The following is a 21,237-nucleotide window of genomic DNA, read 5'->3' on the forward strand; positions in this document are numbered from 1 at the left end:
TTTGGTAAACGGACTAAAAGTAAATTGGTTAAATTGTTTAATGTGTTAAATTAGCCATATAAATACAGACTATTAAAAGAACTATTAATTTATTCATTCATTCTCTTTTTGGTTTAGTCCCTTTATTAATCTGGGGTCACCACAGCGGAATGAACCGCCAAATTATCCAACACATTTTTACACAGCAGATGCCCTTCCAGCCACAACCCATCTCTGGGAAACATCCACACACACTCATACACTATAGACAATTTAGCCTACCCAATTCACCTGTACCACATGTCTTTGGACTGTGGGGGAAACTGGAGCACCCAGAGGAAACCCACACAAACACAGGGAGAACATGTAAACTCCGCACAGAAACACCAACTGACCCACCCGAGGCTTGAACCAGCGACCTTCTTGCTGTGAGGCGACAGCACTACCTACTGCGCCACTGCGTCGCTTAAAAGAACTAGCAACAACCAATTATTAGGCCTAAAAAAACTGAACATTTTTTTTTACTGAAAATCTAGACTGAACCTTTACTAAACTACGTATTTTGAACTTTATAATGAATTAATTAATCAAAGAATTCATCTTTTCAAATTAACCTACATTCAAACTGTGATAAAATTAAAATTGTACAGTGTTAATATGGCAAGTTTTAAATGAATTCTGTAATTGGGGACAGTTGCAACCCTGATTAAACTGTCTATGCAAGGGAGATACAATGCTTTAATGCTTGATAGCTATACCCATTTAAAGCTAAGAAAACAGTGATGAATAATGTTTTTTTTTACAAAAATAAATAATGTTTTACAAAAACAGATCAGACAGTATGAGAAATTTTCTGAACATTAAATAAAATACTTTTTTAACCTCAAATTGAGTTTTATAATGAAGGAATTGTGACATTTGACTAATTTCTCTCAGATTGAAGGAGGTTCTAACTGAGAATATGTAGTATGAATATAATCACTCTAGCTCATTCCTAGAGGAATAAGTCTTGCTGCAACTGCCCCGTGTTGAAACCGTCCCCACTCTCCCCTGTAATTCTAAAGTTGTTTACAATTATGATGATATAATAACAGTAACAAAAATATTAAGAAATAATGTGACATTATATAGAAAACAATTAGTCTAATATCACATAAGATCTGAGGCATGCTGTCTTTCTGTTTGTAAACATTCAAAGTTACAGTTGGCTAAATTATAAGTCCACAAATAGCCCACATGGTGTTTATTTTGTGTCAGTAAATTGTTTATCATATTTGTATCTGTTTAAAGCGATATTGTTGCCAACTCCTTTTAATATATTCGATTTATGCTGCTCTCCTGTCTCAACAAAACTATCCCCGACCCCTGGCCTGTCCTCTTGTAAGATCACAAGATCTTGTTAGTGTTGAGAGCGCAGCAGCCCATTCAGCGCATGCGCACCAACCCATGTATTCATGTGCACTAAAAACCGGACCCTCTTTGAATAAAAAAAGAAAAACTAAACGGAATTAAATTAATCTCGAGTTGAAGAGATGGATCTTAGGAAATGAGACGAATAGCATTTCCTGAAGAGCGCTGCAGGAGTGGCTTCGTAAACATTGTATTGTTCGGCGGTGCGCGCGCTGTCATGCAGGAGTAAAGAACTGCGCGCTTCTTCCACGCGCGTCAACTACATTTCCACTACTGGATTTGATGTATTCCCATAATAACGACGTGTAGTACCTGACAGGAATGAGAGGAGACAGCAATCATGCCATTAAAGCGAATTGGGTCCTCCAACTTTTCTGCATCTCCCTCCTGACTCCATTCGGGACAGGAGAAGATGGGTCTTGCCATGGAGCCTTTGATTTATATTTTGTGTTGGATCGGTGAGTTTGACATGCCTTTGTAGGTTTATATGCCCATGTTTTACAGGCTGTGTGTTTATAAAATGTACAAACACGTGTTCTCACACTTGACTGAAATATTATCAATAAAATAATGACTCCAGTGAGTTCATTAGTAGTCCTGGTATTTTTAAGTAGCCCACAATTTATTATTTTTTTCTGCAAAGCTCTCAGGAGCCCTTATATGGCCCTGTTTATCTTGTAAAGCATTGAGTGTTCACCATCATTCTAGGTCAGGCAGTGTGTCTGACAACTGGCTGGAGATCTATGGATTTGTGGAACAACTTACGAATCGTTTTGTAAGGTAAGAAACTAAACTACTTCTTAATAAGTTCATTTTTTATACCAATCAAAGCTATTGGATGGGTTAAAGAGTTAAAAGTCTTGCCTTGTACCACTTGCCTAACCTCCTGCACATGTGTTAAACTAAATATAACTTAATTTCAGATTACTATGTTTAACTTCAGTGTTTGTAATATGTGTGTTTGGATTAGTGTGTGGTATGGTGACCCAGTTAATGCAAGTTTAGAAATGAGGGCACAATGGTCAACCTCAAATAGTGCCATAGTAGTAATTTACACCAATCATGGCACTGCTAAACAGTCACAGTGTATATGATACAGTATAATTTTTCTTACTCATGAAAAGGGTAAAGGGCCGGATATACTCAAGAGAAAGTTTTTTTGTCTTTCTTTATTTGAGGAATAACTAAAATTCTTAAATGCCCAAGTGGCAATACTGTTAGCAAATATGTTGAGAGCGACTTTTAGACTAATATCTGCTATGTTTTGTATTGCCTTAAACTGATTTTACAGTTCTTAACTGATTGTCTTCACTTTCTTTAGCCCGAAAATGAGGGTGTCCTTCATAGTCTTTTCATCTAGTGCAGAAATAATCTTGCCTCTCACTGGAGACAGGTGTGATTTCATTTATTATGTTGAACCTTACCACAGTAAAATTCTTTCTTTACCACTGATTAAAAGCATAAAGCTTATTTGTGTGTGTGGGCATTTAGGGTGGACATAGATAGTGGTCTGCAGCAGCTGAGCAAGATCAGACCTGCGGGTGATACCTACATGCATGAGGGTTTAAAAAAGGTAAATAGCTAATATTTTCTCATCTAAAAGCATTCATTGATCTACTATGTGGTCATAATAGATGTAAATATATTTTAGGCAATAGAGCAAATGACTTCCCAGGGTGCAAGGGCATCCAGCATCATTATTGCACTGACTGATGGAAAGCTGGAGGTGTTTATGAATGAACTTGCTATAAAAGAGGTACAGTAGCAAACCACATATATGTGGACATTTGTGTTGCATAATCTATGGAAGCATTGAGATATTGTAGGGGGTCTTATTATGCTTTTCACACTGTCATCTTCCTAACGTTCTAAATGTTCTGTATATGTACATTTTGTGAATGTGTTTCTGATGTGAATGACACACATCATCTGTTTAATGAAAAAATAATCTATTATTGTGCATAGAGATTAGCGTGTATTTTACAAACCATAAATATTATGTTTTGTTAGGACTTATGTCTATTTCATGTTGGAAAGCTAAAATAAATGCAGTTTTTTTAAAAACATTGATATACAGGGTGATTCAAAAAGAATACCACAACTTTTGGGTTGATGTCACTCGAGTATCTGGAGGGGGTCATATTGAACATGTATGAACTTGTTTCCTACTGAAAAAAAAATGTTCATTGATTAATTACACAAGGTTCCATCATGTTTCTTTGATTAAATAGATTCACAAAGTTATGGTATTCTTTTTGAACCACCCGGTATTATGATTTATGACAAGGGTTGAATGCATCTTTTTCTGGCTCATTACAAGTCATTGCAAAAAAAAAGCTGATTTGAGTTTAGCAGCAGATCACGTGACACACTGAACATTCTAATCACACCAGTGTGATTGTATGCTGATCATACTGGAGTGATTGTATGTGTTAAGAGGTTAAATTAACATTATTCACACCTCCTGCGTGTGTTTTGTGTGGGTTTGTGTTTGTGTGTGTGTAACTGACCTGACGCAAAGAAAACATTAATTTAGGTTTAAATCTAATGATACAGTTGGCGCCAGTGTCCTGTCCATTAAAGGTTAAAAACGGCCCAAAAAATAATTATTAAAAAAAGTCATGATGCAGTGCCATTTTCTGTGTCCTTGCATCATAAGAAATTAAATTGACAATACTTTAAAATGCATGCAGATGTTTATTTATTTATTTTTTTGGTTGTTGGAGTAACTGAAGCACAGACTAATTATGAGCTGAAACTCAATCTTGGGACATTTGTGAGTTATTTTAACAAATAATATGACCCCATTAACTTGTTCCACCTTGTTTGCGATGCATTTGTTCATGCTTCATGGGTATATTTAAATAAAGTGTGCATTATTTTTTTAAAAACAGTTATTAACAATCATTTATTAATTTATTAATTAATTAATTTATTTATTCATTGATTTATTTATTTATTTATTTATTTATTTATTTTCATTTTATTTTCATTTTATTTTCTCAGGCTGATCTGGCGAGACAATATGGAGCAAGGGTGTATTGTGTTGGCGTAAAGGATTTTGATGCAAACCAGGTAAGACTTTTGAAAAGTGAGATGAAGCCATAGAATATGTTTAAAAATAGGGCTTAATATTAAATGTTGAAAACAGCTAGAAAAATCCATATTCTTACATCATATATATTATCAAGACAATATAATATCATAGAGAATTAGAAGTGGACCACTCTAGCTACTTTATATATAACAACGAACACCCTTAGTATGTCAGCAACATCTGGAAACCATCGAAAAAACTCAAACATAAGTGAAGCTATCAGAAAAAAAAAATCCAGTTTATAACATTCTCTTCAGTCTGAGTCTATTGTTGTTCCTCAGTTGTTAGCTGTGCATGGGTTTAATTGTTGAAATGAGAATTTTGTTGTTGTCATGACAGTATTGTTTTATTTATATGCAGTAGTAAGAGCATTAGTGCAACAGAGGATCTTTTATATTGACTTTGGTTGATGTGTTTGTCCGGGCAGAATGCTGAGAGTAATTGGATTCTGCAGAGCACTTTCCGGCCCATTTTACATTAGCAAGAGCTTGAGTCTGCTTTGAGGAATGGTAGCAGTATTTCATCAAGAACTGAGACCTGGGTCAAAGACAAGATGTCCCATTTTGGTCAATTTACATTTTGAAAATAAAATGTCAAAATATGGGTCAAATAATGACCCATTCATGGACTGTAACTTATTCTTGTTGATAAATCGGTAAAAAATGGATAAATAAATAATTAATATTCTATGATAGTCTTTTATCATGTCATCAAATGATTCAGCTTACAGAAATTGCAGACAACAAAGATCAAGTGTTTCCTGTGGTGGATGGATTCCAGGCCCTCAAAAACATTGTAAATTCGGTGAGATTTATCATCAGTAAAAATGCCATTCATCACATGCAGTTTATCTGCTGTTTTCTAACACATATATGTATGCACAGATTTTACAGAAGTCCTGTGTAGAAGTTTTTAAGCTTGAGCCCTCCAGCATTTGCGTGAATGGTATGAAACACATCTTAGGGTATGTTTACACAACAGAGATGCACTAAAAATTGAAAAGTTTTCGGAAATGTGTTTTTGAAAAGATGTCAAAATGATCCTCATTCATTCAGTAAAACGACAAAACAATTATGTATTGTTCATGCAAGTCCAGTAGACAGCCCTGTCTCTTTTGTACAGAAGCGATATGTAGTCCACCATTGTTGCTGTTATTTTTAATGCAAAGTATGTAGGATTAAAGTATGTAGGCTAAACTAGGTATTTCAGTCCAAATTCAAAATATTGGGAAGTGTTTTTTTCACCCAGTCGCTCTGAAGTCGGGTTGGCGCAAACTCAGGTTGCCAGATTGATTACACATACAATGCAAGTATGCAAGAATGCCTGACGATCAAGCCTTACAATTAAAGATGCTCAGCTAATGTTAACAATTGTTTTATATATATTATTTGCTAAAATAATTCAGCCACACCCACATACATTGAGGCAGATTTCATGACTTAAACTAAATATGCTGTTTTCCACCTAGGCGACCTGGGATGTCAAAAATATAATTGGGTAAACTGGCAGTGGGCAGGTTATCGAGACCAAAACAAAGACAGGCATTTCAACATTCATTCATTAATTTTCTTTTCGGCTTAGTCCCTTTATTAATCCGGGGTCGCCACAGCGGAATGAACCGCCAACTTATCCAGCATGTTTTTACGCAGCGGATGCCCTTCCAGCCACAACCCATCTCTGGGAAATAACCATACACACTCATTCACACTCATACACTATGGGCAATTTAGCCTACCCAATTCACCTGTACCGCATGTCTTTGGACTGTGCATGTTTCTTAAATATATGCAGTATCTACATATTATGGTATTTTTCTGCTTCAGAAGAGTCAAACCATTTTACAAAAATAACACCATTGAAGTCTGCACAAAAAAAAAAAGACTTTTTTTAAAAACTTAATTTTCAGGCTACCAAAATGCGTTATGGTTTCTAATTTTATTGTAAAATTATGTTGTGTAAACAACCCATAGAAAGATCCATGTAAACTTTTCTCCCCTTTGGATTCAAAGCCATGACTAATTTCAGCATAAACGTTGTGTTCTAGAATCCTTCAACATTGTTTTGAGAGGAAGAGGGTTTACTCAGGGAAGAACCTCAGAGGGTGTGGTCTGCACATTATCTGTCAATCAACAGGATCCTTACAGTAAGACATTCAGTGCATTCCATCTATTATGAAAATAAAAAAGACCGCCCGGTCTTACAAAACAATCCATATAATTCATCTCCCTATTCAACAAATGAACAAGAGGCATGGAAAGCCACAGAATTTATGGCAAGCCATTTAATTATGTAATATGTAAAAAAATGCTAACAGTTTTGGGTTAAATATTAATATATTACAATCTTAAGATCTTAATCTTACAAAAATGCAAAAATAACACATACTTTTACAGTGCTAATGTAAAGTGTGTGTTATGTTATTTTTCTACAATTATTAATATTAATATATTTATTAACAATTTGACATGCATACATTTTTTAATATATTACTTTTTACCCATCAGTACATACTAATATCTATATTCATGCTATTAGTACCTATTTTTGGATACTATTAACTATTCTATTAAATACTGCTTATTCTTCAGGTACTAGTATGTAATAATAAGCACTACTATATAAAGAATAAGTATTACTAAGTAACAAATAGGAGCTAGTCTGTTCAGATTACTGGTATCTAATGATTAAGTACCAGTATCTAATAAATAACAACTAGTATCTTTTAAAAAGGCACTAGCAGCCAAAGCACTGGTAGCTAATCCTTAAGTACCTAATGGAAAAGCTACTAGTATTTTTAAGGAAATAGATACTAGTACAACTTATAGATCAGATGTTAATAAGGCTTGCCAACAATGCTATTATTTTATTTGGAACCAAGTGAGATCCTAAAATCCACATGGCCTCCAGAAGCTCTTTTTAGCTGATGAGGGAGCAGTACTGAGCCACATCCTTAAATAAAGCCTCTGTGTTTCCACCAGTATTTGGCATTTCACTATAGTCTCATGCTGCTCTCTCTTCCTTCTAGATGAGAGGCCGAGTATAGTGAAGGATAATTACGTGCTGTGTCCTGCTCCAGTGCTGACCGAGGTTGGACAGTAAGTGGCAATCGGAGAACAGTGGCCCTCCATTCAGAGCAGCAGCTGTTACAGGCCGACATGCAAAGACAGCGAGTTCATCATTTTTTCTCAGGGGGTTTATCTCAGTTTCTGTTTATAGCTTAGCTAATAGACAACTGATAAGAAGCAGGCTCAGCACAGGGCTGAAACAAAGCACTGTGTGTGACGGTGGCACAGTTTTGTTTGCCGTGGTGGACTGCCTTGACGTGCAAAATGAATCACCGTTTGGCAAATTTGTTTTCAGAAAATGAAAGCCACTTCTTACAAAATACAACAATTTCAATGTAGCAACGCTAACAACCAGCTAAGGACATGCTTAAAACATTAGAAACATGCCAACAATGTGATAAAACATATATGAAACATAATATGTGTTCAAAGTTTTAATGTTTTTTAAACCTGTTAGTTACATGGTAGCAGCATGCTAATTCATTAGCATTACTTCACCTGAGAAGTACTAAACATTAGAAACATTTGAACATGCTATTTCAACTTTTAGCAGCATATTAATTCATGTTAACATTATTTTAACAACATGCTAATTCACACAAGAAACATGTTAGCAATGTTAGAGCTAATATGCTAATATATGATTACAATTTGTTAATTAATGCTAGAAACATGTTAAAACATTCTAGAAGCAAGTTATTAATGTGCTAATTTATACTAGCAACCAGTTAGCCATCTTAGACACCAATGTTGTTTTAACATATTGGTAGCAAAAAAGGAAACATGGTGTCAAATGTTAATTCATACTGAAAATATGTTATCCATGCAGGAAGGATTCTGAAAATCCTTGCTAATTCATGCTGACACTATGTTGATCATGTTATAAAAATGTTAGCAATAGTCATGCTAGCATTGTGAATAAAAATACTGTAGAAAAATGCTAATTAATGCAAGCAATGTGCTAATATTGTAAATAACATGTTAGCAGTGTGTGTGAAAACACTAGCTGGCTAGCAAAATGTTAAGACATTATGGTAATAAATTGAAACATGTTTTGCCATGTTTTTAATGTTATTACAGATTTTCTCAGTGGCTTTGGTGCATTTCTCACTACACTATTTACATTTGCACAACAGTTAATGCATTTCTCAAAACAATTAGTCATTTGTGCACATCATAGTAGCAGTTTCTCATTCCTTCGAGCAAATTGCAAATGCTTTTGGACATGCATCAGTTGGTTTCATACAGCTCTCTGCTGTTTTATAACATCATCATTTGCTTATGTCATGTCAGTCAAAATGAACTAAACTTGTGAATGCTGAATAGTCATTCCATATAAAGCTAATAGTCCTCATTACATTACTTGAGTCATTACATACAAAATGTTGAACTAGTTGTCAAATCTGTCAAGCAAACTTTATAAAACATTTTAAATCTTTTTTTCCTGAAAATGTCTTGTAAATTGAACAATTTCATGAATGATTTATAGACCTATGTATGTTTTAATATGTACTGCAATATTGTTTACAGTTGTGCACAGCTATACCCCAAGGAAGTTTATGTTTGTTGTAAATAAGCGTGTGTTTATTCTTTTGCACAATGCTGTGAATAAATTAGAATTGCAAAGAGCAAATGCAGTAAAAATGTGAAACATACATATTCAGTGTCTTGTGCTCAGATACCTCACTAAATGCAGTGATGTCTTATTTTACTGTAGTTTTCAAATGGCTGTGCAAATAGTATATAGTGCTGTCTTGAGCATTTTCAGGAAATGACACCAAATTCAGATTTTTTTGGATTGGAAAAAATTGGATAGCCATTTGACTATCTTGTTCATAAACAATGTTGTCAGGACTTTTCATCTTGATGACACTGACACTTTCATTGGCATGGATACTTGCTTTTGAGGAATGAACTACAGTATCCATTTTAAACAAGTGATGCTTTTGTAGGTTATCAACTAGGTTTTGCAGTTTGTGCTAATTATTTTGAGAAATGCATTAACTGTTGTGCAAATGTAAACAGTATTGTGAGAAATGCACCAAAGCCACTGAGAAAAACTGTAATGTGCTGCAGCATGCTAGCAAAAGGCTAACAAGACATAACTACAGTCCTCAGCATAATTGAGTACACCCCGTTTTGAAAATGAATATTTGTATCCAATTCTCAGTGAATATAGGCAATGTATTTTGGTGCATTTAAATAAAACAGATTTATTAAACAGGTATATTTATTAAAATAATATTTTAATCACCATAATACAATTACATTCAAGCAACATATTGCAAAAAAAAAAAAAAAAAAATACAAACTACAACATTTCAACAAAATGTTTCAATTTTTTGCTTCTCTTGATTTTTCCTTTTTTTTAATTTTTTATATTTAATATTTTCTATAACATAATCTTGGGTGTGCTAATTTTTGGACAGTTGTTGTAAGTTATTTTGTTAGATAAGCTCCAGATTTGGCTTCGGTACTGACTAGTATAGCTTCCTATTAAAGTATGAATTTAAAAGAGAGATTTGTGAGGGGTATACTTATATACAGTTTAAGTCAGAATTATTAGCCCCCCTTTAAATTTTTTTTCTCTTTTAAATATTTCCCAAATGATGTTTAACAGAGCAAGGAAATTTTTTACAGTATGTCTGATAATATTTTTTCTTCTGTAGACAGTCTTATTTGTTTTATTTCGGCTGGAATAAAAGCAGTTTACATTTTTTAAAACATTTTAAAGTCAAAATTATTAATAATTGCTTATTTTTTTTCCAAACTGTCTACAGAACAAACCATCATTATACAGTAACTTGCCTAATTACCCTAATCAGCCTAGTTAACCTAATTAACCTAGTTAAGCCTTTAAATGTCATAGAAGTGTCTTGAAAAATATCTAATAAAATATTATTTACTGTCATCATGGAAAAGATAAAATAAATCAATTATTAGAAATGAGTTAATAAAACTATTATGTTTAGAAATGTGTTGAAAAAATCTCTCCGTTAAAAAGAAATTGGGGAAAAAAATAAACAGGGGGCTAATAATTCAAGGGGGCTAATAATTCTGACTTCAACTGTATGCTGAGCACTGTACATGCTAGCAGCATGTTACAACACAATACAGTTCTATCATGATGCTAGAAACATGTTAACATTGTATACCTCATGTTAGAAAAACATGCAAGCAGTGTGCTAAGATGTACTAGCAGCAAAACTTTTAAATTCGGCATTCTCAAGCACACATCAAAGCTTGCTTACAGTTTATCTGGTTCTTTTGCATATATTTTAGCAATGCTCTGTTGGTCTGATTGACAAACAGTGGCCGTCTATCATTTAGTCATGTTATAATGGACTTTCTTTCTCTCAACAGATCAATCGATGTGCTAATTAGTCTAAACAATGGCCAGTCTTTCATTTCAACTCCCATCACAATATATGCCACCACATGTGTGAGTACATATTATGTATGGAAATAATTAAGAGACCAATAGAGAATTCTCAGTTTGGATTCACTACATTTATTAGGTAGCCTATGGGTTTTGATTAAAATGTTAATATTTGTTTTAGTCTATAAGGGTCCGATAACATTTCTTCTGAATTTCAAGTGAAAATATTGTGATTTAGATCATTTGTTGACAATTAGTTTGGTCAGTTTGGTTTACTTCACCAAATCCAGATTTTCAAACTCTTCCTCAGTTCAAACTATTTTATTTTATTTTATTTTATTATGTTGCCTAAAACGAATATAAACTTGTCTGAAATCTTTTGTGTTATTTTGTACATTTTAATTTTAAATTCAGACAAAATTTCAAGAGCAGTTTACAGAATAAAACCCAAAAGAAGTTTTGCTCAAGCACATAACTCCTGACATTTACATGTTTAGTCTATCATTTCAATCGTCATAGTCTGATGGGATGGTGGCGGTGATTGTGATCCTGGTGCTTCTGGTGCTGGTGGGTTTGATTCTGCTCTGGTGGTTCTGGCCTCTCTGCTGCACTGTGGTAAACACCAGATTAACTAATCATCTATTTATTTCCACATACATGCATATTAATGAGAAAACTTCACAAGGGTTGTTTTTCTTCCCCTATAACAGGTTATCAGGGATCCACCACCATCTCGCCCGCCGCCTCCTCGTCCAATACCTGTAGGTTTACAGCAGCTTAAAGTATATTTGTTTTAGCTGAACTGGTGATTTATTTTGAAATGCTTGGTGTATGTAGGAGCCTGAGATTGATCCTTTGCCGAAAAAGAAATGGCCTACAGTGGATGCATCGTATTATGGTGGCAGAGGGCCTGGTGGTATTACACGCATGGAGGTAACTCAGCATTTTTAAGGTGACATATAATTTTTCCTTGTTTGAAGGCTTAGGGCTGGGACACACCAAGCCGATGGTCGGCTATTGGGCTTCGTTGGTCCATCTGTCAAGCTAGTTGGTTTGGTTTGTTCCACACGTCGTTTCTCATCGGGCTAATGTCAGATCATGGATCTCTGTGGAATCTGTCGGTCATTGGCTGAAGAGAGTGCTCTGATTGGTTATTTAATAACCAGTCAGAGCATGGGTTTGATGTAGTGAAGTTACATAGCAAGTAATCAATTCAAGCCAAGAAAGGTAACAACGAGGCCCGCTGTAATTTTGTTACATTTCTCAAATATTTGTAAATGATATGAATTATATGATCATTAGACATATTTGCCGGACTGAATCCCTCAGTGGTGAGTGATAATTACTGTGATTATGGTACTGAACACTGCTTTGTTTATGCTTTGACTGTGTGCATCAGAATTTCCCTTGCTCAGAATGCCGCTCTCATTTCGGTTGGCTTTTGTCTCTTTGGTGTGTTCACACGCCACTATTTGGTCCAGACGCGATCCAACGCAAGGCTACAACACAATTGAGTTTCGTTTACACTGATTGTTTGGCTTCGCTTGATGTGTCCTTGCCCAAGTTCACCTGAGTTCACCCTGAAAACAAAATTCTGTTAAAAACGTGCAAATGAGTTGGTGCTATAGCCTAGTGGTTAGCACGCCAAAATATGGTGCAGTAGCACGTCAGCGCGTCTCAAGTTTGAATCCCAGCTTGAGAACATTTCCCTACCCTACCCCCCTCTCTCTCTTTCTCCAACTTCGCTTCCTGTCTAAATACTGTCCTATCCAAAAATAAATCTTAAAAAAATGTGCAAATGAAAATTAATTATCCTCATGTCATTCCAATTCTCTGAAATTTACAGTAAAAAAAACCCAACTGTAGTTATGACTTTGTTTGGCTCTATCTTCTATCCTGTGTCAGGTCATGGTGTGCATTAACTATGCGCAACACACAAGCTTTATATGCCTGTAGTAAATGTGAGGACATTGGCGAACAAACTCATATTTACAGTTATTTGGTGAACAAAAGTGTTCTTGGAGCTTCGTGTGATTACAGTCGATTCACTGAAGTGACATGTAATGTTTTGACAATGTTTTTGATCATTTTCTGGATCAGGTTCGTTGCTTATTTTACATCTTATGAAAAACATAATATGTCACCTTTAATACAAGACATACATGCAAAAAGTAAATTTCTGTGGATATACTAATATACTATATGGTGGCACTTACAACATCTTTAGGTTCGCTGGGGTGAGAAAGGCTCTACAGAGGAAGGAACGCGGTTAGCAAAAGCCAAAAATGCTGTGGTCAAAATGCCAGAGGAGGAGTTTGAAGAGCCTGTAATAAGACCCCCTCCCAGACCACCACCAACATTTCAGGCCCCGGTCCCAGACAAGTGGTACACGCCCATTAAAGTAAGTTTAAAGTCAACATGTTGGATGATGTGTGTGTTGAGCAATATGCTTTTGATAAAGCATTGTTGTGTATTTTACTGTAATTTTAATGTTTGGGCATTTTTAGGGACGGTTTGATGCTGTGGCAGCATTGCTGCGGAGACAATATGACAGAGTTGCAATCATGAGACCTACAGCAAATGATAAGGTACAGTAGCCATGTTTCCATTAAATAAAGTTTGCATTAGCCTATTTGCCTTATTCTGTGATAGAAGTTAGCTCTTTTCTGCGATCGAGGGCTTACGATTCATTTGGGGAGTTCTTTAAAAATGAAGATGGAGTAATGCTAGACATGCTATTTATTGTGAGTTTGGATTAATCCGATTGGCTTGCTAATGATTACAGGTGAGAGACCAGCCTCGGTCAGTCATATCACATGCTCCTCTCGAAATTAGTTTGTGAAACTTCACTTATGGTAATACATAAAAATAATATAACAATCTTTTTTTAATGCCTAAAACTCAATAGAAGATTGAAACAGGAAGACTTGACACAATTAGGTTCCAATGGCTGTACACACTCTTATGTAAGAGAATAAAATCAATTGCACCAAGTGAAAACTGCATTTGACCTGAATAAAAAAATCACTGATAAATCAAATTTGTGTTTAAATCATATTTTATCATTTAATTTTTAAATTAAAAATACATATAACTAAAGAAGGCAGTGTCTAGTGTTTGTACTGTACACGGATTGGAATTCTTTTAATAAACATTATAAATGTATTGAAATTTCTGTCGCTGCACAACAAATTCTTTACAATGAACAATTTTCAGATCAGAACATATTGTTGTGGGATCCCCATAAACAATAATTAATAACTCATAAACAATAATTAATTATAATTAATTACCATAAATTTGCCTTGGCAATTTTATTTTTGGCATAGTTTTCTTGCAGTATATATGTTGCTTTATACAACTTATGTTCTTGAAAATATTGTAATATGTAAGCTTTTTGCTTGCCAGTTTGTTTATTTTAATCAGGACAAAAATAGTTTTTTTAGTTAATTATTTAATTAGCAAAAGGAGTAGATCTTATGAAAACGTTTGATCTTATGATCTTTTGAAAAAACTAATTAAAATGTGAAGTAAATAATAATTTAATAAATAAAATATTAAATAAATAAAATATTTATTTCAAAACTTGTCTAATGACCATTTGAAATATTCTACATAGAGAACAAATGATGTGGCATAGAAGTAGCACTCTTCCTATTCACCTTATCCTCCGCGTATAAGCGGGCGCAGCCATTTGAATCTTTTAGGCTCGAAACTTCTGGTCTTATTCACTTCCATTCATTTTTAGAGGTTAAAAACAGCTTGTTATGCTGCTTGATGTTGCAAACTGATCTTTTCATATTATATTATTCTACTTTTTATGTATTGTATACCGTTTATTATTTCTAGTCATTTCTCCCATAGGCAACTGAATCGGAAGTCCTAAAACAATCACAAAAACGAGCGCACTTCCGTGTTGTAGAATAAGCTCAATAAAAACAGCACTCTTAAAGTGATAGTTCACCCAAAATTGAAAATTCTGCCCTCATTTCCTTAATTTGTTCCAAACCAGTTTGAGTTTGAGAAATCACTGACTTCCATTTTGTTTGTTTTTCTTACTATAGATCAATGGTTACAGGATTCCAACATTCTAAGTTAAAAAATGAGTAGATGATGGGTGAACTAAAGCTTTACTATATAGACAATGTATGACACTTATCATTTTCAATAGAATGCTTTTGTTGATATTTTGTGTAAGAAAGCCCAGCCACTAAGAGCAACTTAAGCATCCTTATTAGTGTCTGCATTGCATGCCAATGACAGTAGAACTGAGGGTCTTAAATTTGGTGCCATGACCCAGATGGGTGTGAGGTCTGGGGGGTGGGGGTATGATGATGTCCAGCTAAAAACAAACTAGTAACTGACGCTGGAAAGAGCAGTATTTAGTGTCTTTATAAAGGGGCCTTAAAATGCTGCATATATAAACATCTCACTAGGCTTTTAAACAGAGCCATTGTGTTGCTCATGCAGCCACTCGGACCTCATTTGGTCCTGCTGAAAGGGCTCATTAGCACTAATAAGCTGCTCAGACGAGGCTGACAGTCCTGTCACAGACAGAGCAGATCACGCACACAAACACACTGTCTGGTCATACATCTCGTTAGTTGTGTTGGGTGCTCTGACTGGTCATGAGCTGACCCTCAAACACACACTCATCAGGGGAGTCGTCGCTATTACAATCATTAGGTTGGCCTGACTGTCAGAGTTCAAGTTGTCATTGACGCGACCCTCGTCTGACACTTCACTGCCGAGAGTGACCTCTGACCTCTCGCTGATTTCACTGTCACACTTAGTTTGAGTTCAACCCAACGTCCTTCTAGGGCACAATGTGAATATTGTTGAAGTGTTTGACTGTAGGCGGTGGTAGAATATTTTGGAAGTAGAGCAGATTATTTTGCTAAAATGCGTAAATTTTCAGTTTTTCTTAAAATCGAAGAAAAAAAAATAAGAATATAAATATTAGGGCAATATTAATTATGGAAAATAAAGCAAATTTTTCCTCAGGTATCTGGAAACCATCTGTTTAATAAGACAAGTTTTGCCCAAGAGATTAGAACGATTTAAACAGATACTTCCAGTCCTTGATTCTGATTGGTTGAGCCTTGTCACCTGTCTCCTTCCGGCATTGTGTATGCTGATGTGTCTGTGTTGCAGCCACAACAGTTTCTGAGGAACTCCATTATTTGGTGGAAGAATATTTCTTTTTTCATTTTATTTGTTCATTCATTCATTCATTTTTTTTTGGCTTAGTCCCTTTATTAATCTGGGGTCGCCACAGCGGAATGAACCGCCAACTTATCCAGCATATGTTTACGTAGCGGATGCCCTTCCAGCTGCAACCCATCACTGTGAAACACCCATACACACTCATTCACACAGATACACTACGGACAGTTTAGCTTACCCAATTCACCTATACCACATGTATTTGGAATTGTGGGGGAAACCGGAGCACACGAAGCAAACCCACGTGATCACGGGGAGAACATGCAAACTCCACACAGAAATGCCAACTGACCCAGCCGAGGCTTGAACCAGCGACCTTCTTGCTGTAAGCGACATCGCTACCCACTGTGCCACCGCGTCATCCATTTTATTTGTTTTGTTTTGTAAATCTTGTTACATATATGAAACAGCTTTTTAATAAAAAGCAATAAGCCCTGTGAAGCCATGGTTTAGAACTGCCATGGTTGTGTTCTGATTTATGTCTAGCTTCTTAACTGCTATAAATTCACTGTAAACCATGATTATATGGGGCTTATTGCTTTATCACATAATTTTTTTATTTTTTATTTTATTACTAATTGTATGGATTGAAATGGAAATAAGAATTAAAAGAAAACTTTGGGTACAATCTGAAAATGAACATGAAAATGGGTTTTAAAGAGGACGTTTTTGTAAACGCTGCTATTGTCTTGTATATGTAAACATGAAAACACCCAAAAACGAGAGTCTTTGATACATACTTTGCGCATCTTACACACATTGCAAACTTCTAGATAAACATCAGTGCAGAGTCACCAATTGCACGACGTCACTTCCTTACAGGTACTGTTTACTAACAAGGTGACTGCACCAAATGCTGGCCTGGCTTATGTAATGCAGTGTTTTTGCCCATATTGTGTAAACGTGGGTCATTTTGAAAACATTATGGTGTAAATGTGACACTTTTTTTAAATGCAAGAGAAAAACTTTTTTATTTTTGGCTATGTTGTTGTAAAAATGAAGCCTAAGTAATACAAAAACAATTCAAAGCATGTGTAATCTTAATAATTTTGTCATCAGTATGGCCAAATGTTTACAGATTTGTGAATTTTATTGCGATACTTTGTAAATGTCAATCAAAAGAAACTGCATTTTATATATATATATATATATATATATATATATATATATATATATATATATATATATATATATATATATATATATATAAATGCAGTTTCTTTTGATTGATATATATATATATATATAATGCAGTTTCTTTTGATTGATATATATATATATATATAATGCAGTTTCTTTTGATTGACATTTACAAAATATAACAATTTGGGGAAAAAAAATACAACACAGACTCATTGAAAATACATGCTTTAGCCTACATTTTTTTGTGAAACTGCAAAAACGAACTTCTACATGAGTTTGACTGCAGTTTCTAGGTAAAACAAATGCTACAAGGCAGGATGATGCCAACAACTTATCACACTAATGATATTTATCGGTACATATTATCAATGAATAAAGGATTTTTTTTCACAACGACAAATAAAAACCACAAACAACTTAACGGTGTCTATGATTTGTAATCATATATGTTTGCCTCACCTATCCATCTCTTCATATAGACAATCTTCTGATGTGATGAGTTTTTTCGGTGGTTCACTTTGTAGAGTGTTGTACTTGTGATACAGAGTGCATGGGTTCAAGTTTGGTTACGTAGGCTTCTACAAAAGAGATAAAAGCAATGTAAAAAAAAAGCTGGTGTCTTGCAAAGTTTACGTTCAACCCCAATCAGACACACCTGGGCTAGCTAATCGAGCTCCTGCTAGGCTTTCTAGAAAGATCTGTCCAGGTGTGTTGAGGCCAGCTGGAGCTAAATTCTGCAGGACACTGGCCCACCAGGACTTTGGGGGCCCCTGGGCTAGGTGATCTGTATGACAAGCCCCGCCTTTTCGTGGACGTGTACAAGAAGGACATGTATCTGAAATGTATAACAAATCATTCTGTAAGTAGCATCTTTCAGATTTGCAAAACTGTAAACAGTGGATCTGTCATTTGAAACGTGGAACGAAAGGCAACAGGAGCAATGTGTTTTTTTTTTTACATTTGTTAAAAAATGTAGGCTGAGGCACCTATTTCCAATGAGACTCTGTTGGAAGAATCGCAGACACAGGACAAGGATGAATCTTTCCAGCGTTCATGTGTATGAAAAAGACTGTACTTTTAACTGCAAAAGCAATGTTGACATGCTCAATTTCTACAATCATTCATTCATTCATTTTCCTTTGGCTTTGTCCCTTTATTTATCAGGGATCGCCACAGCGGGATGAACCGACAACTATTCCAGCATATGTTTTACACAGCTGCAACCTAGTACTGGGAACATTTCTACAATCATTTTGTATAAAATCTTGTTGGATATGTTTATTTCCCATCAGACATGTTGTAAATCAGCCTTTAATTTTAAATACTGGTACCTGTTTTGCTTTCGTGGTACCAGATCTGTCCAAACAGCGTTTGTCAAGCATTAGTGTTGCTTGATCAACCTGTCTGATCTCCATCACTGCCGCTTCTTTACCACCAATTAAAATCACATCTCCTCTCCATTGAGCTCAATTATTCCAAATTAACGTACACGTCAGCGTGACAAAAATATTGTCAAAACAATTATTTTTTACCATATGACGTGCATTAAAAAAAATCCAGCATGGGTGATTTAGCATCAGTACTGAGTTAATGTGATATGGACTAGTCAGTGAATGGTGGAAGAACGGTCTTTCACCAGTCTCAAAATGAGGGCATAGCTTGTAACATGAGGCAGGGACATTAAGAGATCTGATTTGTCATATTTCACATTTATGAGAGATAATGGGCTAAAAGGATTGTGGAGATGAGTGTGTTTGTAAGAGGGGGTTAAAGGATAGTCAGTCCTCCATTATGGATCTGTAATGTACAATAACATCATGCTTTTTTCTTTTCTTTTTTGTCTTTCAGGGGCGATGCATTAAATTCACGCGGGTGCAAAGGCACTGACCACATACAGTGAGCTTGGATCAGTTTTAAGATACTATCAGGAAAGCCTAGAAATTTGGAGTGTTTGTACTTGTAAAGTATATACAGAGGGTTCAAAAAGGTCATTTTTTTCTGGCATGTTCAGACTAGGTTTGGGGAATCTGTTGGGATACACTGTGCTAGGCTGTACATCTGAATTATGTTTGTTTTGGAGTTTGTTTATATATATAATTGAAGTCAGAATAATTAGCCCCCCTTTGAATTTTTTTTTCTTTTTTAAATATTTCCCAAATGATGTTTAACAGAGCAAGGAAATTTTCACAGTATGTCTGATAATATTTTTTCCTGGAAAAAGTCTAATTCGTTTACTTCGGCTAGAATAAAAGCAGTTTTTTTTTTTTTTTTTAAAACATTTTAAGGTCAAAATTATTAGCCCCTTTAAGCTATATATTTTTATATTTTTATAATGAACCATCATTATACAATAACTTGCCTAATTACACTAACCTGCCCAGTTGACCTAATTAACCTAGTTAAGCCTTTAAATGTCACTTTAAGTTGTATAGAAGTGTCTTGATAAATATCTAGTCAAATATTATTTACTGTCATCATGGCAAAGATAAAATAAATCAGTTATTAGAAATGAGCTATTAAAACTATTATGGTTAGAAATGTGTTGAAAATAAATCTTCTCTCCGTTAAACTGAAATGGCGGGAAAAAAATAAACGGGGGCTAATAATTCAGGGGGGCTAATAATTCTGACTTCAACTGTATATATCCTGCTGATTTTTGCCTTTAAATATGTTTGACTTTGCAGCTTTTGTAACAGTTACCTTTTTAAGGTTTTCTAACTATAAAACAATACAGTGCCTTCTTGTGAATGTGATATGAGTGAATTTGAAAAGGAAGGAAAATGTCAATTATTTTAATGTCCATCATTTCTTTCATTCTTATTATGAAAAGATGTTAATTTTCCAGTTTATTTGTAGATTTTTTTTTAATTTTTTAATTGACGTGTTTATTTATGACAATTTCTTTTAATCAGTAATTAATTATGGAAAAAAAATGCATCAAAAATAAATCACTGCACTTGTGAGAGTGTTTTGTTAACGAAATGTTTTTTCAGTTACATGTATCCAAACTAACATGTAACCTATATTAGCATAAAAATAACATGTAAAGTGGTTAATTTGTAAATTTCATGAATTTTTGATTACTGATATGCTTGATTTATATAGACTGTTGACAATGAAAGCAAAAATCTGCTGGGCATCAGAGAAATTATTTAGGTAATCAGGGATTAATGTGATGCACAATCAACAGACTGTTTAATGTTTGATCATGGCATATTAGAGTGTCTGGATATTACAAATGATAATCCTAATCTCTTATCTTGTGGGTCATTAAACTGCTGAAAAGTAAAAGGGGATTAGGAAGCAGACAGCAAAATTAATATATATAAATACATACATGTATGTATACTCTAAAATAAGAATTTTGTTGTTTGTTCAAACTACTAATTTAAAATGAGTTGAGAACACTATTCTTAAACTTTTGGGGGACAACTTGATTGTTTAAGTACAATTCACTTAAATTTGTAAAAACGATTACATTAACTTAATCAATTTGTGTTGGGACAATGTGAAGGAATTGGGTGGAACAGAATTTTTTTACAGTATACATGTATTTGTGGGGGGAAAATAAGACTGCATAAAAAAGTTCAGTTTCTTTTAATTATGATTTATAGTTACGACAATACTTCTTTTTTTATTATTTAGTTTTTATTTATCATACCTCAAAGGGTGGAAACCACATACTTTGTAAGCTATTCAAAGGAAATCTATGTTAGTGTAACCATTAGCCTTCTGATTTGGGCAAAACCTAATATTGTTTTGTCTTTTGTTCATTTGCTAAATATGATTTTGAGACGTGTATTTATATATCAATTCAACTAAAACAAGTTACGTTAATGATTGTTTGATTTCTTCGCATACGCTATGTAAGCTTTTTCAATAAAATAAATCCCCCTCCTTTTTTGTGAAGCGAGAGTGATTTTCCGTCGCACTGTGTG

At 34.6% G+C, this 21,237-nt stretch overlaps 1 protein-coding gene across 2 annotated transcripts; it reads left to right on the forward strand.

Annotated features, from left to right (window-relative positions):
• Window positions 1-1,428: 1,428 nt before the first annotated feature.
• On the forward strand, window positions 1,429-20,189 carry antxr2b (ANTXR cell adhesion molecule 2b). 2 transcript variants are annotated; one of them, XM_056466205.1, is made up of 17 exons: window positions 1,429-1,847; window positions 2,098-2,169; window positions 2,711-2,782; window positions 2,881-2,962; window positions 3,041-3,145; window positions 4,396-4,464; window positions 5,210-5,290; window positions 5,371-5,431; window positions 6,531-6,629; window positions 7,512-7,581; window positions 10,915-10,993; window positions 11,450-11,545; window positions 11,641-11,691; window positions 11,768-11,863; window positions 13,158-13,331; window positions 13,438-13,518; window positions 19,148-20,189. In XM_056466205.1, the coding sequence occupies exons 1-17, from the start codon at window positions 1,711-1,713 to the stop codon at window positions 19,184-19,186; spliced, it is 1,464 nt and encodes a 487-aa protein (XP_056322180.1). In that variant the 5' UTR covers window positions 1,429-1,710; the 3' UTR covers window positions 19,187-20,189. The 2 variants fall into 2 exon arrangements, with proteins under 2 accessions (XP_056322180.1, XP_056322181.1); XM_056466206.1 differs by lacking the exons at window positions 11,450-11,545; window positions 11,641-11,691.
• Window positions 20,190-21,237: the final 1,048 nt, after the last annotated feature.

The sequence above is a fragment of the Danio aesculapii genome, chromosome 10 (genome assembly GCF_903798145.1).
Source record: "Danio aesculapii chromosome 10, fDanAes4.1, whole genome shotgun sequence".
NCBI classification, from domain to species: Eukaryota; Metazoa; Chordata; class Actinopteri; order Cypriniformes; family Danionidae; genus Danio; species Danio aesculapii.

Excerpts from the sequence above, each read along its gene's own strand:
- antxr2b (XM_056466205.1), top strand. The coding sequence starts at position 1,711 with ATGAGAGGAGACAGCAATCATGCCATTAAAGCGAATTGGGTCCTCCAA. Across the intron at positions 2,783-2,880 it reads TTGCCTCTCACTGGAGACAG|GGTGGACATAGATAGTGGTC; the intron begins GTGTGATTTCAT and ends GTGGGCATTTAG. Across the intron at positions 2,963-3,040 it reads TGCATGAGGGTTTAAAAAAG|GCAATAGAGCAAATGACTTC; the intron begins GTAAATAGCTAA and ends AATATATTTTAG.